At 46.1% G+C, this 19,301-nt stretch overlaps 1 protein-coding gene across 1 annotated transcript in view; it reads left to right on the top strand.

Annotated features, from left to right (window-relative positions):
* The window catches only part of PSMD6 (proteasome 26S subunit, non-ATPase 6), a 57,730-nt gene that overhangs the window by 8,612 nt on the left and 29,817 nt on the right, over nucleotides 1-19,301 (top strand). Inside the window, exon 3 of the mRNA XM_078661543.1 lies at nucleotides 16,012-16,157. Within this exon, the coding sequence (XP_078517669.1) occupies nucleotides 16,012-16,157 (146 nt within the window). The remainder of the gene's footprint in view (nucleotides 1-16,011; nucleotides 16,158-19,301) is intronic.

Raw genomic sequence — 19,301 nt, 5'->3', positions numbered from 1 at the left:
CTATACGATTTTAAACGTTCGTTTTGTTCTTACCTCGTTCCTGTTTCTAAATGTTGACATGTACCGTCGCCCCAGCACTGCGAATGCTAGTGCCTCGAGGAATAGATCAGCTAACAGTCGGTACTGAGGAGCTACCTAGGTCATAGTGGACTAGGTCTGGGATGTTGGTGCTAATGCTCCGGGTACGAATGAGATTATTATACTGGGAAACCGTTTTCTTGGTGTTTGTGAATATCAATGATGGGGGTAGACGTGGTTGCAGTCAAATATAGCGCGAATCTGGTCCAGTGCATTTACAAGAGCATCGGATTGCATTCCACGATTATTTTGTATGCACTGGGAGAATTAGACTATTAGCGCACGATGAGCCGGTGTACGACTCTCACCTGGTTCCCCAGTTCCAAAGTCGACAGCTCTGACCATTAGGCCACATAATGAGTCCTAGTGTCACTGAGTGTGAAATGCTAAACTAATACTGAAAGTGGTGTCTGCGCTTAATGCGATTACTACTGGTACAGATGCCTTTGATTCAATCAATGCTGGGTTCTCGTTTACAGACTACAGTGCTCTATACCGGCACTGGCATGTTAGGACAGATGCCGCGATAATGCGAGTACCAGTACTATCCTAGGGCACTGGGCTGCAGTTCTGAGGTATTAATGTGGCTTTTGGAGTATCGCCTATTGCACGAGAGCGTTGATAGTGGGGTTAAGATGAAGCAGTCAGCACAGGTGTTGAGTACTAGTAAAAAGACAGTGGTAGTGTGTATATAGAACTGCACTTAGCTTAAACACAGGAGTTAGGGCAGATTAACGCTTGCGCTGTAACGTCTCTAGGTACTGGTCATTACTACACTTTTCTAGCAGCGTGTAGTGTACGGCTGTTTTCTGTTAATAGTCTCCTTGGTTCCGGTCCACCTCTCACTCATTTTCATTTTCGACATCTGAAGTAGGCACTCCAACTTCATTGGCATTTAAGTGTATCGGACCTTTTGTCTCCACTTGCAACCAAGTCACTGCTGTTAGTGACGTACGTGAAAACAGATGTCCCACTGTAGGCTGTTGTACGTAACGTTGTATTAAAAACTGTCCACAGCCTCACCCTGATGACCTCAGAGCGTGGGCGTTCACATTTGCATCAGGTGATGCGCAATCGTGTTGGCTCGTGAGGGCGCAGCAGTTCAAAACATTAAGAAGGAGGACTTGTGAGAAGCGAGGGGAAGTTCTGGCCGCTGGGGAGGGTTGTAACAGCTCCGGCGATGAAAGGAGAAACTTGACGACAAGGTGAGAAGGGCTAGGGAAGGAGTGAGGGGTGTGTACGGGGCAGGAGAGGGGATCCAGAGTCCGCTAAAGCGCCAACGTCGTGCAGAGAGGGAGACGAGGCGCAGACACTCGTTCACTGCACTCTGCATTTTCTGGTCAGCAGGAGTGAAAGAGGGTTACTATAACAAGAGGGGCAGGGACGGAGTGTGGCTCGCAGGGAGCGGACACAAGCGTGCTCTCACCAGAGACATCTGTGTGTCCCCAGCAGGGTCCGTGCGCTCCCGCATCTGACCGCTCTCCCGACCTCCGGACACCAGTGTGCATCGCGCCACCGTACTCTACAGGGGCAGCATTTCCGCACAGGCCGGCCCTGGGAAATTACACTCAGTGAGTAGGCGCATTATCTGGGGTGATCAGCTCCAATAGTAAACCCAGCCTCCACTTCAAGGCGCTAGGAACTGGGCAGTGCTGTAGTAGCCTTCACAACCACAAGCTCCGGCGCACCACAGCTAGACGTGCACTCATTACAGTCTGGTCACTCTGTCACCCTGTTGTCACTGTCCCATCTTTCCTGCCCGCTTTGTCCATTCACCACAGGCAGTTCCCTTAAGTGTCAGGGTCTCTTGTGGCAATGTGTGCTTTTCGGAACCAAATCATATTTTGTTTTTAGCCAATGTGTTTTAGATGGGCGAGGTCCAGCATCTTCCCCCAACAAAAACGTTTTGCAAAAACAAAAGCAAACAAAACCAGCACCAACAAAGCTAATAGTCTGACAGCTAATTTCAGCCCCATTGACTTTGCCAATGCTTGTTTCCATCATGGACTCTTAAGCCTTTCCTTTGATCCTGGTTCTCTCCATACCTTGTTCTCTTTCTCATACTTGTCTTTCCATCATAGAAACTATGCCTGCCCACTTTCTGTGACCCTCAGAGCTCCGCCCAAAGGAGGGCCGTTTAAAGTCAGTCAGGATTTTTTTTTTTTAAATCAACAATCCACATGCAACAGTTTTCCTAAAATACATTTCGGAAACCGAGTTTCAATCCGGTGTTGGACAACTTCTCATTTAAAAACACACTAATTTAAATGTACCTCACACTGTGGGCTAGATAACTGTACAGGAAGAATTCTTGAGAAGTGCTACTTAATCTATCTTGCATATTTGCGTACATCAGCGAATATATGTATTTGTGCACGTTGCTGTAATAGCGCATCATCCAGGATGTGCACGAATTCAATAGTTTTCACACAAGTGCAGGAACAAATTATGCCAAAGCTTGTTGCTCGTGGCCATTGTAATCGTTCAACGTTGAATATATATATTTTAGCAGCACTTGGGAAAATGAATTGATATGTTAGAAACCTTTGTTCTTTATTTTTTATTTATTTAATGTGATTTTATATAGCCCGAACATTACCCGAAGGTGTCCACGCTTTACATAAGAACCAGTTGCAACACATAAGGATTTAGGATTACATGCATTACATAAAAGATACAAACAGAAAAAAATGCAAATGTACAAGATGTAAAGTCACTCAAGGAAGAGATAAGAATGGATATACTCTAAGAGTCAAATAAGAATGGTAGAGAGTACAAAGGTCTGCTGCATACACTAGTGATTAGAGTTATCTCTATATACATAGATATACACATAGTAGATTTTCTCAGGTCAAGACCCAAAACAAGCATTTACAATGCAATGGTCTCTGCATTATTAAAGGTAGAGCTATTGCCATTGCTCATGACAATTTTTTTCATCTTTTTTTTAAAACATAAATACATGGTATTGTCATTTACAATGGCAATAGGTGAGCATTAGAGAGTAGTAGAGCGTATTCGCAGACAGAGCCGCGCACACACCCACAGACAGAGCCGCGCACACACCCACACAGAGCCGCGCACACACCCACACACAGACAGAGCCATGCACACACCCACGCAGACAGAGCCACGCACACACACACACACAGACAGAGCCACGCACACACACACGGAGCCGTTTGTGTGTGTGTGCGTGGCTCTGTGTCTGGGAATACTCTACTACTGTCTAATGCTCACCTATTGCCATTGTAAATGACAATACCATTTATTTATGTTTTAAAGAAAAAGAAATTGAAAAAAAATGTCATGAGCAATGCCAATAGCTCTACCTTTAATAATGGCGAGACCATTGCATTGTAAATGCTTGTTCATATGACTGACCCACAGTGTCTGAGATTGTAGACGTTAAGAGATTTCCATTGTAACTGGACATTGCAATGCGTTTTGCAGCAGTTGGCAGAGGTGCTATAACTTGTTTGGAAAGATGCACATGTTGTGCCAACCACAAACGCACATATGGTTTTAGCACTCTGTTCAGCGCTCCGGAGTGCTGGGAAAATTTACTTCTCTATGTGTCTGTGTAGCAATGGTTGGGTGTATCATATCCATGTACGTATGTGAATTGGAACCGCTGCAGCTACTTTCAGCACTCATCAGTGTAAATGGAAAGTGTGAACATCTGTGAAATGCTGGGGGCTGATGCCAACAGTAATGCTAATCATGTATACTAATGCGTAAAACCAAGCGAACCAGTAGCCAATGGCTGAACAGTGCAAGCCTTTTGATTTTAGTAAGATTATGATATGTTTACATATAGGGGCTTTTAGCAAGTCCTCATCATTCATTGGTCTTTTGTGGCCATTCACATTTATATTCTGTCCCCTACCACCATACCACATGAGCCTGTGGGACAGCCAAATTCTGCATTTGGCTAACTTTGCTCTGAGTGACGGTATTCTGCTCTTCCACAAAGGAGTATGTATATTCACACACAAAGTAGCTTCATCCAGTGCTGTGGACTACTATGGCAGTATGTGTTTTATTTCAGACCAAATCTTTTTTGTTTGTCATATTTTTTAGGTCTCGCCTGCTAATGCGCTTGCGCATTGCTGGTGAGATTATAGTAAGGGCAAAAGAGCAGTCTACCAAAACGGCGGATTAGACACAGTTCATGTGAGACAGGCGCGTGCACGAGGCCAGCCACGTCACACCCCACCGTTTGTCTGTGCCTCGCATCAGACTTCAAAGGCTGCCGCTCCCCCCATCACACTTCAAAGGCTGCCACTCGCCCGCGCGTGCACATCGCACACCACCACTCTCCTACTTCCCCCTCCCACCGCCGCTCTTCCCATTCACACTCTCTGCAGGTCTGCTCGTTCCCTCCCACCCTTCCTTTGATGTCCCCATCAGATTTCAAAGGAATGTGCTCCCGAACTTGCTGGCCTCGCTCTCGTGAACAAGCACCCATACCGCTACCCATTCCCCCCTCCCCCCCGCCCCCCGCCACGCAGTGCAGAGAGCTTGTTTTGCCATGGCACCAACAAGGTGTTCCAAATAGTCACCGCTTACTGACAAAAGTAGACTTTTATTCCTTAATGAGCACTCAAAACTGTTGCCTTCTCCCGTCCTAACACATGTGGTTGCTTGGACAGGAAGCAGTGCGACTCACACAACAATCCTCCGGAAACAGAGGTTCCGGTTTCCATCAAGTTGTAACCGTACAAGAAAAGTCCTTCATACACAGAGAATACGTCCATGACTCGAACGTAGCTGCACAGGTGGGACGGGCTCAGCAAATCATCCTGAGAGCACTACTCAGATGCCCATGCACTCGCTCAGTGACCGTTTCAACGCTCAGGTCACAGCCGCCAGTCTTGCCAAATAGGGCCATCTTGGGCTGAGTTCCCTTACTGAGATGGAAGTATTACCGTACTTTAGTCGGAAGGCATTTGTGGAAGCACTCCGTTCAAACAGGTTAAAAAAGGCCGCCATCTTGAATGAGGATATTAACAGCAGACGCTAATGACAGCTTGACCAACACGCTAAAAAGCTCGATGGCATATAGCTCGACCCGCATTTCCACTTTCACAATGCTATCACGGTTCGCATCGTTATGCAAAAGGCTCCCAGTTTTCAGTTTTTACTGATTTTTACCGTAAAATACTGACAAAAATCATTGTGTTTCCTATCTGTATTTTTGTTTTTTAAGTGGAAAAATACTGAAAATTGTGTATCTTTGGATTGACTCCCATGCTGTCATTCACTAATTCTATGTCATTAGCTATTCGGTTTGACAGCATGGGGGAGTTGAAAAATAAAAAGGTGATTTCCTTAAATGTTTGCATGCTTTAATATAAACCTATGCTGTAATGCTAATATTTTCATGTGGGTGCTATTTTTTGGGGCTTTGAAAGAAGCTAAACCCGGCATGCAGCAAAGTATAAGTGCACATTTATTGAATAAATAAGTGCGGAAATATACAAATTGCAACTTCATTTATTCACAAAACAAATATGGATAAATACTGATCGGATACCACTCAGTGCCACATAATTACATGCCACATAATTACACTGCACTCCATGCAACATACACTCCAAATACCCCTCAGTACTACATAATTACACTCCACATAATTACACTGCACTCAATGCAACATACACTCCAAATACCACTCAGTACTACATAATTACACTCCACATAATTACACTGCACTCAATGCAACATACATTCCAAATACCACTGAGTGCCACATTATTACACGCCACATAATTACACTGCATTCCAAATCCCACTCAGTGCCACATAATTGCACGCCACATAATTACACAGCACTCCATGCAACATACACTCCAAATACCACTCCGTGCCACATAATTACACTGCACTCAATACAACATACACTCCAAATACCACTGAGTGCCACATAATTACACGCCACATAATTACACTGCACTCCAAATCCCACTCAGTGCCACATAATTGCACGCCACATAATTTCATAGCACCCCATGCAACATACACTCCAAATACCACTCAGTGCCACATAATTACATACCACATAATTACACTCTACTGAATGCAACACACACTCCACACAATACCACTCAGTGCCACATAATTATATGCTACATAATTACACTGCACTCAATGCAACATGCACTCCAAACAATACCACTCAGTGCCACATAATTAGATGCCACACAATTACACTCTACTGAATACAACATAACCTTCCCATAATACCACTCAGTGCCACATAATTTTATGCAACATAATTACTCTGCACTCAATGCAACATACACTTCAAATACCACTCAGTGCCACATAATTACACGCCACAAAATTACTCTACTGAATGCAACATACACTCCCCATATTACCACTCAGTGCCACATAATTACACGCCATATAATTACACTCTTCTCAATGCAACGTAAATACACTCCACATAATACCACTCAGTGCCATATAATTACACACCTCATACTTACACTCTACTCAATGCAACATAAATACACTTTATCTATCTCTCTATCGCCCTCACTCTATCTGTCTATCTATCGCACTCTATCGCCATCACGCTATTGATCGCTCTCACTCTATTTCTCTTTCCTTCATCGATCTGTCTCTGTCTCCCGTGTTTCTATTCCATCCGTCTCCTGTGCATCTCTTTCTTCCGCCTGTCTCCTGTGCATCTATGCTGTGTCTTTTCTCTCCCATGAACCTCTGCCTCCCGGTCCTAGTTACTACCTTCTAGGTTGTAAAGGCATTTTAATAATTGTCTTCCATCCGGTGAAGCATAAAAGTTATCACTAAACCGTCCTAAATCGATATAGACATACTTTATACTATTTCTCTCTGATTTCCCGATCTATCTATCGCCCTCACTCTATCTATCTATCGCCCTCACACTATCTATCTATCTATCGCCCTCACTCTATCTGTCTATCTAACGCCCTCACTCTATCTATCTGTCTATCTATCACACTCACTCTATCTATCGCCATCACTCTCTATCTATCTATCTGTCTATCGCCCTCCCTCTATCTATCGCACTCACTCTATCTATCGCATCACCACAGCATCACTCAGGGGCACCACAACATCACTATGCGCTACCACAGCATCACTGAAAGACACAGCATCACTTGTGGCCACCACATCATCACTCAGCACCACCACAGCATCAATCTGTGCAATCATTCAACAATAACTGGTTCAAATATGTTCTCTCAATGTTTCAAGCTTTATTACAAATGTCACAATAAGATGTTAATATTTCACTTCTGTTCTTGGATTTTCGTCACAATAAAATACACTGAACATAATCTTCACAAAAGTTATTTACAAAAGTTTCAGCTATTGCCATTATAAATAACAATAACTTTTATTTAAGTATTAATTATTTAAAACAATTAAAAGCCATTGTTATTTGTAATATCAATACATCTAAGTCACGTGAATACAACACATATTGCATTACAAATGCTATAGGTGTCACATTTGCGAAAGTTATAACTATTGGCATTGTAAATGACAAAGCTATTAATTTTGCTATTTTCAAAACCAACACATAAATACAAAATGTGTCTTTTACAATACCAATACCTCAAACGTTCCTAATGCGAGACCTATTGCATTGCAAATGCTTGTTTTAAATTATTGGTGAATGGCCAATCAGCTCCCAAAATAGTTTTATAATTAAAATCGTCAACAAAAATAAACCGGCATTAAGAAAGCCAGGCAGCTCATAGCCAATACCAAACCAATTAACTTTACCAATGCTTATTTTTTAAAGTGAGTGTTAATCGGTGATATCTCTACTTTCTCATGTTGATGGTTTAAATACTGAGTGCTAAAGGAGATTGGCAAAATTGTCTAACTGAAATTAGTAGCATTTTGCCAAAAAGGCTTTAATAAAGTAACAACATTCCATTCTCTGTAGCTTGTGAGATTGCAATATTCTGATGTTCTTTTCTCATACGACTCGAAAAGTGACCCTTGACCCACTGGGCCGGTCGCTCCACACACCGCGCACACTCCCCGTGAGTGAGCCCAGGCTGCCCCCGCTTCTGCCGAGTTTCGCCGCTGCCCAGCAGCTAAGTTCCTGGTCCTTTGCATTTTTGTATTCTGCCTCTGTATTTTGTTTCCTGCCTCTTTAGTTTGTTTCTGTGCTATTTCTCTTCTTGTTTGCACCGTTCTGTGTCCTGCCCCTGCCGCGTTTCCCGCCCTTCTCCCTGCTCCCCTGCGGCCCCGCCCCTTTTGCTTCTGTTTCCCTTCCCATTCGCCGCCCCGCTCCCGCCTCCCAGCTGCTCCTCCCTCCCACTTCGCCATTTATGGCGGAGTGCATGCGCACGCGCAGCGGGCGCGCCAATTGTGCGCCAAAGGCAAGCCCGTATGCGCCTGGTCCGCGCCCAGCGCCAGAACCCCTGGCCCCCGACGACGCCACACCACACGACAAACCTACGACACCGCCACCCTCTACGCACTCAACGCCGGCCGATCCCCCGCCTGCTACCGAGCTACCCTGAGACGCACCCACGGACCCTTCGCCTGCCAAGCCTGCAAATACACCTGCCTCCGGACTCTCACCGCACCCGACAAGCCGAGCACCAGCAGCAACCACCTGAGGTGCATCCTGCTCAACACCCGCTCAGTCCACAGACACGCCGTCGAACTCTAGAACCTCCTCGACACAACATCACCAGACGTCTCCTTCCTCACAGAAACCTGGATGAACGCCTCCTCAGCGCCTGACATCGCCATAGCCATCCCGGACGGATACAAGATCACCCGGGAGGACCGCGTCAACCAGACTGGAGGAGGCATCGCCATCGTCCACAGGAACACCAGCCGCATCACAACCAACTCCGACGACACCCTCACCGCCGCCGAACACCTCCACTTCCAGATACACACCGACCCCAGGACCACCCTCAGAGGCACCCTCATCTACAGACCCCCGGGACCACGCACCCAATTCAGCGAAGACATCGCCGACTTCATCAGCCCGCACGCCCCCCCCTCCGCCGACTACATCCTCCTAGGGGACCTCAACTTCCCCCTGGAGAACAACAAGGACAGCAACACCACCACCCTGCTGGACAACCTCGCTAACCTCGGACTCAAGCAACTGGTGAACACCCCACCCACTACGCCGGCCACACGCTTGACCCCGTCTTCTCCTCCAGCAAGCACATCTCCTTCAGCCACTCCACCGGACTCCATTGGACTGACCGCAGCTGCATCCACTTCAGCTTCAGAAGAACCATGACCCACCACCACCCGTAACAGATTCCTCGCACGAGCTGGAGCAAGATCACCGCCGAACAGCTCACCACCTCCCTCCGCCAGTACCCTCCCGCCAGCACAACGAACCCCAACGAAGCAGCCAGCAACCTCACACAGTGGCTCACCAACTGCGCCGATGACCTTGCACCACTGAAGAACCCTCCCAGCAGACCCGGCAGCAAGAAAGTCCCCTGGTTCACCGACGAACTCAAGATCTCCAAGAAGAACTGCCGCACCCTCGAGAAAGCCTGGCGCCACGACCAGACCACGGACAACATGACGGCCCTCAAGCACGCCACCCGCAAACACCACCAGCTGATCCGCACCACCAAGAAGACAGCACTCAAAGAACGACTGGACAACCACGCCCACAACAGCAAGGAACTCTTCAGCATCGTCAAAGAGTTCTCCTACCCCAGCGCCGGAAACAACAACATCACTCCCTCGCAAGACCTCTGCGACTCACTCGCCTCGTTCTTCCACCGGAAGATCGCCGATATACACAACAGCTTCGGCACACCAACCATGCACCCAACCACCGAACCAACGCCCCCCACCACCACCCTCTGCGCCTGGACCCCGGTCAGCACCGAAGACACCACCCGCACGATGAACACCATCCACTCCGGATCGCCAACCGACCCCTGTCCCCACCACGTCTTCAACAAAGCTGACTCCATCATCGCACCCCATCTCCGGGACATCATCAACACCTCCTTCAACACCGCCACCTTCCCGGAGATCTGGAAACACGCCGAACTCAGCGCCCTCCTGAAGAAACCAACAGCGGACCCCACCGACCTCAAGAACTACCGCCCCATCTTGCTCCTCCCTTTTCCTGCCAAGGTCATCGAGAAGACCGTCAACAGACAGCTCGCCCCCTTCCTCGAGACGAACGGATCCCTCGACCCCTCGCAGTCCGGTTTCCGAGCCAACCACAGCACCGAGACCGCCCTCATCGCAGCCACTGACGACATCAGATCCCTGCTCGACAATGGGGAAACAGCGGCCCTCGTCCTCCTGGACCTCTCCGCAGCATTCGACACTGTCTGCCACCGCACCCTTGTACAGCGCCTCAGCAACATCGGAATCCAAGAGAAGGTACTGGAGTGGATCATCTCGTTCCTCGCCGGAAGAACCCAGAGAGTCCGCCTCCCCCCTTTCAGATCCACGGCCATCGAAGTCATCTGCGGCGTACCACAAGGATCATCACTCATCCCAACCCTTTTCAACGTCTACATGAGCCCCCTCGCAGCCATCGCACGCAAACACAATCTCAACATCATCTCCTACGCCAACGACACCCTGCTAATCCTCTCCCTCAACAACGACCCCGCCACCGCCAGGTCCAGCCTACACGAAGGGATGAAAGACTTCGCTGAATGGATGAAGAACAGCTGCCTGAAACTGAACTCAGACCAGACGGAAATCCTCATCCTGGGATCATCACCCTCCGCCTGGGACGACTCCTGGTGGCCCCCTGCCCTGGGCACCACTCCCAAACCAACGGACCACGCACGCAACATGGGTTTCATCCTGGACTCCTCCCTCTCGATGACCAGACAAGTCAACGCCGTCTCTTCATCATGCTTCAACACCCTGCGGATGCTCCACAAGATCCTCAGATGGATCCCCACCGAAACCAGGAAGACGATCACCCAGGCACTCGTCGCCAGCCGACTGGACTACGGAAACACCCTCTACGCCGGAACCACAGCCAAACTTCAGAAAATACTCCAGCGCATCCAGAACGCCTCCGCACGACTCATCCTGGACATCCCCCGACACAGCCACATCTCCGGCCACCTGAGAGACCTGCACTGGCTCCCCGTCAGCAAGAGGATCACGTTCAGGCTCCTCACCCACGCACACAAGGCCCTCCACGACCGGGGCCCCAAGTACCTCAAGAACCGCCTGACCTTCTACGCGCCCACCCGCCAGCTAAGTTCAACCTGCCTCGCCCTCGCCGCCGTACCACGCATCCGCAGAGCCACCGCCGGGGAAAGATCCTTCTCCTACCTGGCAGCCAAGACATGGAACTCCCTCCCGATCCACCTCCAGCTGACCCAGGATCATCTCTCCTTCAGGAAGCTCCTCAAGACCTGGCTCTTCGAGCAGTAGCGGACCCCTCCCCCCAGCGCCTTGAGACCCTTCCGGGTGAGTAGCGCACTATACAAATGTCCATGATTGATTGATTGATTGATTGATTGATAATTCATGTTTTAGGAAGCAGGCTCTTTATATAGTGGACCAAAAAGAGGTACACAGTATTGAGTCCAGGCAAACCCCAAAGTAATTACAGAGGCATAAATGACACCCCAAATGCTCTCTTTTGTGGTAGTGTGGGCACGCAGTTAGGCATATCAGAGGGTAGTGCTAAGCATTTATTGAACAAACCAAGGCAGTACGTGAGACACACTTAATAAAGAAATACGTCACCAATTTATAAAATGAACACATACTTTTATATGAATTTAGATACCAAGATCACCAGAATCGGGAAAGTACTTTTCAAGTTAAGAATTTATTTCAGTTTTAAATATAATTTTTGGGAGTGGTGATGTTATCCTGTTGGGGAAAAACATACTGCATTCGGGAACTTAATGACCGAATAGACACATTTTTCCTGAATTAAGTTGAGTATGGGGCAAGGTCCAAGGCAGTACCAACGGGCCACCTCGGGAGGCACTGGGGCAGCCGGGTGCAGAGGTGCGCTTCAGCGTTGGGTGCCCAATGTTATCCTATGTGGGGGGGAAACATGTACTGCATAAGGGCAGTTCATAGCAACTTACGGGACCAATATCCTGGACTTGAGGTGAGTATAGGACAAGGTCCAAGGCCACACCAACAGGTCACCTCTGTAGGCTCTTGAGTGTCCAGGTGTAGAGGTGTTCAGAGGCGTTAGGTTTTCGTCACTGGTGACAATTGCAGTAGAGGGGGCTTGCACAAAAGGACTGTAGGAGGCATCGGTGAGTCCACTGTGGGCAAACCCACGGTGGGCTTTGTCTCGGAGGGTCAGGGGACCACGCTGGCCCTGTTCACCCACTTCAACTCCGGCCAGGGGGCACGGGTGCTTTACTGTTTCGGGTTTGCTGTGTTCCAGAGTCCTCACAGTTCTTTTTGAGTGCCTGTAGGATGCAGGGAAGCAGCTCTGCTGCACCACAGGAGTTCCTGGGTCTTTGTTGAAGGCATCCTTAAATAGAAATGGGGCAAACCAGTAACTTGGGGACCTTGGCTTGGACAATATTTCACAAAAAAGTGGTTGGGTTAGGGTACAAACACCACTAACACGATTAGCTCAAAGTTATGTATACATTTTGTTAAATTTATTCTTTGAGCTATATAATTCAATTGACTATTGGTGCAAAAAGTGCATACGAGCTATGTACAGAAACATATACATATGTGGCTGATAGGGATAGTAGGATATTTTGAGTTGGCAATTGTGGAGCGAGTGTTGCTATCCACCTTCAATATAGTAAAACGCATTACACATAGGTTATTTTGTCGATGTTTCGACCCCCTACATATGTATTATTCAAAACGGGGTCATCATTCGCACAACAAATACATAGGAGGCAGCAATTGATAGGGGCAACTGGTTCCACAATCAAGGGGTATTAATTCTCAAAGTATCCTACATTTTTCATTTCAGCCCTTGAGAGAAGAGACTTGGGCTTTTGAAGTTGCATGTCTCACCAAGGAATATAGCAAGTGTGGTTCAAAATCGAATGTCTGCAGTCATTTAATTAACAGCCTTTTTTGACAAAAAACATTTATCCCCAATAGTTTGTTGAAGGTTGGCAGTCCTCCCAGGCTTTTGGAGGCACAGCACCTGCAGGACAAGACGACTTAAGCGCAATCTGGTAGGAACAGCAGGCAGGCCAGCAGGGCTAGCACCAAGTCAGTTGCTTCTCCACAGTAATTGTTTCTTGCAGATCTTCAGTGTCTTTTTTCTTAGGTCATCAGGAATCTGCTTTCCAGGTGTCAGATACTCCCCTAAATTCTTGATATTAGGGGCATTAGACAATGGGCTACTTAACCCGGGGGTCACAACGTCCCGTATATGACCACTTCCTGTGGGAAGTGGGCATAACCCTTTCCCAGAGTTCCTAATTCTGCCAACACCAAGATGGCAGACTTTTAAATTTTGTATCCAAATCATGGAGCGCACCTTAGGGGGAGAACTAGCCTGAGGGTGAACACGCCTCTCTGACTACTAATTTACCCGCCTGGACTGGGGCCAAATGTGACATTGTCAGGGGGGGGGGGGGGTGGCATCCTCTCATCCCTGGGGGAAGCCAGATTTGCATACCAAAGGAAGTGGCACCTTGCAGCTCCCTGCCCTGGGATGCTAATTTATTAGCCGTCCTGGAGGAGGATCGAAATACCTCTCTCCAGAACAGACATTTTTCCTGACCTCCTTGAGAGCGTGGATTCTCCCCCCTTTGGGTCAGAAACACATCTTTGGTGACAGGGTGGACTGGACCACTCAGTCTGCACACTAGAGGGCTGGTCAGTTTCAGGGGGTACCTCTAAGGTACCCGCCCCGGGGTGCAGGTATTAATAAATCCTAAATTGTAATCAGTGTGGGTTTAATAATATGAGGTGTTTGATACCAAACACCATATTCTCAGTGAAGCCATTATGTAGCTGGGGAACTCTGTTTGACCAGTGTCCAGTGCATACCTTGAGATGGCTTCCCCGCTCACTTGCAATATCCAGTAATGGAACTAGACACCACAGGGGCATATCTGCTCATGCAGATATGTCCTCACATAACATTGTATGCACCTTGCCTTGGGACTCAAAGGCCTGCTGTAGGGATGACTTACATATATTAGATGCAGTAACCATGGCATAACACACAGGAGTGTGCAAAGTCATGTTTGCACCATGTCACGCAGCCTGCATTGGCAATCTTTGTGGAATTTAGGTGTGGGTCCCTTATGGTGCATATGATATACTGTAGCCCTTTGTGACCCTCTTTAGCACTCATGCTCTTGGTATCTGGGATACCATTAACTAGGGACTTACATGGGTGCTAAAGTCTTTAGCCGATTGTAGCACAATTAAACAACACCTTGTTTTGGGGAAGGGGCACTGAGGTCTGGTTAGCAGGCCTCCGTGCACCGCCAGAGTTGAAAATCAACATCTAGTAGCTAAAAAGGGGGCAAACAGTGGGGGGATAACTGCAACAAACGCCCAGTTTCCTACACATGAACTTTGGAATTTATCCCTGTACTAAATGTTGTCTTGGCTGTATATGTACAATGGTGCAAAGATTTAGTACATTACATGCTCTGCTTTTGATGCAAAGATATAGTACATTACATGCTCTGCTTTTGATATCCTCCACATGAAAGGCATACATCCCAATGTTAATGCTTTTAAATGGAGGGCGTCTTCACAAAATACTGGTGCATTTCCATATTATGGGAAAAATCTTGAGGTGAATGAATATTATGGGTAGGTTCTGTGTTTTGCTCCCAAAGATACCTAGCCTACCTGTTAGATCCATTCCTCGACGTACATACTCCATGTAGCTTAATTGTTGTAAACACCCAAGGATCTTCCATAGACTTTTCCAAAGGCAGAATAGTACTGTCTCCACATGCAGACGAAGGTCTTCCTAATGCACACATGGGTCAGGCTTCTTTATAAGGCAATGCTGTTTTCTGCACCACATTTCACTTTGTGCCTTATGTGCTGTATATCTTGCCATATTTGTAGCTTTTAATTTATTTATTTGCATGCAATTGATTTGCCTTATCTGAATGTGTATATAACTCCATCTCGGCGAAAGGACAAGTTATACTGTTAATTGTGACAATTATGCACTACCCTTGCTTGTTTTCTTGCCACCTAAGGTTGCTCAACTACAGGTTTGTGCAGAGAACTGAAGACTTGTTTTCCTTGGTTTACACTATGTGAAGCTACACAGAAAAATGTATCATTACCTTTGTCCCTTCTCTTTGATGAATAATTTCCAGCCTCATCCATCCCTTCAATTTCTCTGTAGTCCGTCATCAAATTATGTAGTTACATTATTGATATGCTTAGTGTCGTCAATGATACGAACACCCTAGAACTCTTAAGAACAAGCATGTTTCACTGTTTTCCCCCAACAAACTTAGCAGTGTTGTCAGCAGTCCCTTCTACCAGTTAAGCTACAACCCTACAATGTTTCCAGCCAGTTTACCTGAAATGTAACTTCAGAGACCTATTTCAGCCACTACATGATGTAACCGGGTAGAAGATAAATATGCCTTATTAGCAACTTCTTAACCAAGTGTTGTAGTTCAATGTGGAAGTATGATTTATTTTTTCACAGCAAACTTGCATTACACACATATACAATTTGAGGCTCAGGGAAGTGGATTGCTGAGATTAACATGCTTTTTTGTTCAGCCGTAGAAGACAGTATTGGAACTAGAGTATTTTGAGTTGGAAAAAAGCGGCTGTATGTTTAAAACAAATAACCAATTTTTTACACTGGTTTACACATATGGCTTAGCTAGCAGTTTGTGCTAGTACGCCATCATGTGCCGTCCTTGCTGCTTTGCATTCCTGTACTAAGTTTTTCTTACATACACATTTTCTACTATTTTAGTACTAACCCACCTTTGTTTTTAGGAAGGTGCATTGACTGCATTTCGGAAAACCTATGACAAAACTGTAGCTCTGGGACATCGTCTGGATATTGTTTTCTATCTTCTTCGAATTGGACTCTTTTATATGGATAATGACCTTATAACCAGAAACACAGAAAAGGCAAAAAGGTATATTACGAAGCATTTAATGCTCTTACAATTTCTTGCTTTTTAGGGCATTTAAATGCATGCTTGGTTAGAGTGTTATTGTTGAACTGCATATATGGGCTACACAGAGACGTCCCTTAACAAACTGACATTTGTTGTGATAGCAGCCAGTTTTTAAGTAGAACTGGAAATTAACCTAAAGATGTTAACAATAAAGATAACACCTGGGGTGCTACTATGATGATCCTCTGTAGTGCATTTGTAAGTCTTATTGCAAAGAATGTTTGAGGTAAACCATGTTGCTCTTATTCCAGAGGAAGCAGCAAAAATGAAAAACAAATAAAATAGTGGGTTCAGGAGTTGGTAAATAAGTTTCACTGCGGTCAATCTCAGTTGTATATGTTTTGAGGCCGGTGAAGCATTTCACAAAAGAGGGGCTTTCAAGCTTTCTTAATTGACAGACCACCTGCAAGTCAAGTCACAAGGAGACAAGGGAGGTGCCTGAAGATCATAAGGCAGTGTCCTGGCAATGTCTTGCGCTTGGTTCCTGGTGGTATCATACACTTAAACATGAACTATGATGCCCTCTCTATGCTTGACTCTCATAGATCGGGCCAGGTGTGGTGGCGTAGTGGACTACTGCGTCCACTAAAAGGGCCTGTGTTTCACCTCCTGTCACAGGTTCAAATCCCGGCGGGTCCACTCAGCCTTTCATCCTTCTGAGGTCCATAACCTGAGTACCATTGAGTTGTGTAACCATAAATATCTGTAATTCAGCGCCAAGATACCCTTCTGGGTGAACGTATGCTTTACAAAGACACTTTGTTAGACAACATCACTTATTTAATTAATTAAATTAATTGCGGGTTTATATAGCGCTAGGAATCGACTCCCGGAGGAGTATCTCCACGCTTCGACCGCTGGGGAACCCGTCCTGGCTCACCCTGAGAGATGGTCCCTGATGGGTATCTCTAAGGTGCGACCAGCATCCCCAGCGGTCTGGGGGGGCCGTTGTGAAGATGAGGCAAGCTGATGCCCAGAGTTGCCGAGTGTGGTTTCTGACTAGAGTGGGCACCGAGGCGAGAATTATCGAGTCCGCTGACCCTGGTCCACGACCCTGCCGCGTCGGGAATCGTACCCTGGTCCCGGGCCGTTCTCTGCTTACGGGTCTGCCGCCTCTAACCAGTGAGCCACACTTATTTACTTTTCACAGATCCCAACTTAGTTTTATTTAACATGATTTTAGATGCATGCTTCTAGAATGTTTTGAGTGCCTTCGGCTGAAGCTTTCAAAATATCACGTTGAGTTCAATACCGGTATATTAAAAGATTATCATAAGAAGGGAACGTTTCTCTTTTAGACAATGTAAAACCATATTTGTCCGCCTGTTGCCTGTGGTGACAAAGTTTTAATCAAAGTTCCATTCCTGAAGTGTAAGAGTCTTCTTTTTATTGACAAACATTGGAATAACTAAAAGGAAGATGAATGGTTTACAACTACCTATCTTTTTGCAGTACCTTTATGTTTCTGTAAATATATAATTTAAGCCGTTCTGAATCAGGTAGTCTATAAAATTGAAAATAAAGAAATGAATCCAAACATTGACAAACTTGGTCACATCTCCTCAACTGATTAAAAAAATACTGCCCCTACCCTTCTGTAGCACAGACGTGCCTCTGTTATCCCTGCTGCTGAGCCTGAATGCTTTCCACTTAATTTATACATTTTGTTTAAGAGTCTGGTGTTTTTTAGAAATGTTCTTATGTGAGCTATGAGTTGCTGTCAGTTTAAAAGTCCAGTGCTCCTGTTTTCACACTCAGAAGATTGTGATGCAAAGATGTCTATTTCAGAGTGGTACCAACGCTGTCTGCCTATCACCTGAGCCTTCATGCAGACATGGCAGTTATATGGAATTCACAGGCAATAAGTTACATCTGATTAGGAGCTTTGCCAAGTCTTGAGGGGGAAGGAGAGCAATATTCAATGCATAGAGAGCCATCCTTGCACCAACTCGATATTTGTCACTATGGAATGTGTTCCAGCACTGAGTGACTCTACAGATTCACAGCAGCTCCATGTGAAAAGTCTCTTGCATTTCCAATATTTCAGAGGAGGCTTTTTTATAAAGCTCCTCAGAAAGGCAAGTGTAATGCTGATGAACCCTGCTATACAGTGCAGTTGAGCCATCCCTGCCATATTCCTGTGTGCCCTTGGAGATCTACACTATTGGAGTTTTGCCTACAGATTGTGTGGCTCCCTTATCCTTGGGACTCAGTCAAACTGCACATTTTTGCTCATATAATTCACCCTTTTGGTGAGCCCTGAGGAGGTAAACCCTAAATCGGTCTCGCCACCCTTCAGTCTCAAAAGAGAAGCTCCTCTTGACTCACATTGCACAAATCCTGGGCAGTGGCAGGTTACACCCATCTCCCCATGTGCTTAATTAAGTACATTTTACGAAGTATAATTTTAGCAAATGTTCGACAGAGGAAAACCGTTGTACCCTTCATGATCATAAAATGGAATGTATACGGTGAAGGCTCTGCGAACATTGCCATGCAGCTGTCAGTGTACAAATGGCCTTTTAAAAATTTAAGAAGGATGCTCATTACAGAGGACAACCCCACATACTTCATCCTTTGTTTTTTGTTGTTTAGGAATGTTCGAAATGGGGGTCTCTAGTTGGCAATGGTTTGCACCTTTGTCCAAATAGGAACCCTTGCTTCTAGTCATGTTAAGGGGGATACACTCATAAAATAACCCCTGCTCACCCCCTTGGTAGCTTGGCACGAGCAGACAGGCTAATCTCGGAGGCAGTGTGTAAAGCATTTGTGAACTCCTACAGTAATACAGTGAAAACACTATAAATGGACACCACACCAGTTTAGAAAAAGAAATAACCTTTATCTAAACCAAAACAAGACCAAACAACAAAAATCCACAATACAATTATCAAGATATCCTTAAAAAAAAGTTATTCATTCAAAATAAAGCTTGTAGCAACAAATAACTCCACCTGGAGTTATAACGATATTGTGATAAATGAAAATCCTGAATTACGGCGTCGACCGCGAGGTGCGCATTGTCGGGCCCACAAAGAACATTACCTTGGAAACTATGAAAGCAAAGACGGAGCTCGGCATCAGGGAGGTGATGCTTCGTGG

The sequence above is a fragment of the Lissotriton helveticus genome, chromosome 9 (assembly GCF_964261635.1).
Source record: "Lissotriton helveticus chromosome 9, aLisHel1.1, whole genome shotgun sequence".
Classification (NCBI taxonomy): domain Eukaryota; kingdom Metazoa; phylum Chordata; class Amphibia; order Caudata; family Salamandridae; genus Lissotriton; species Lissotriton helveticus.
This window is presented reverse-complemented; position numbering and strand designations above follow the sequence as displayed.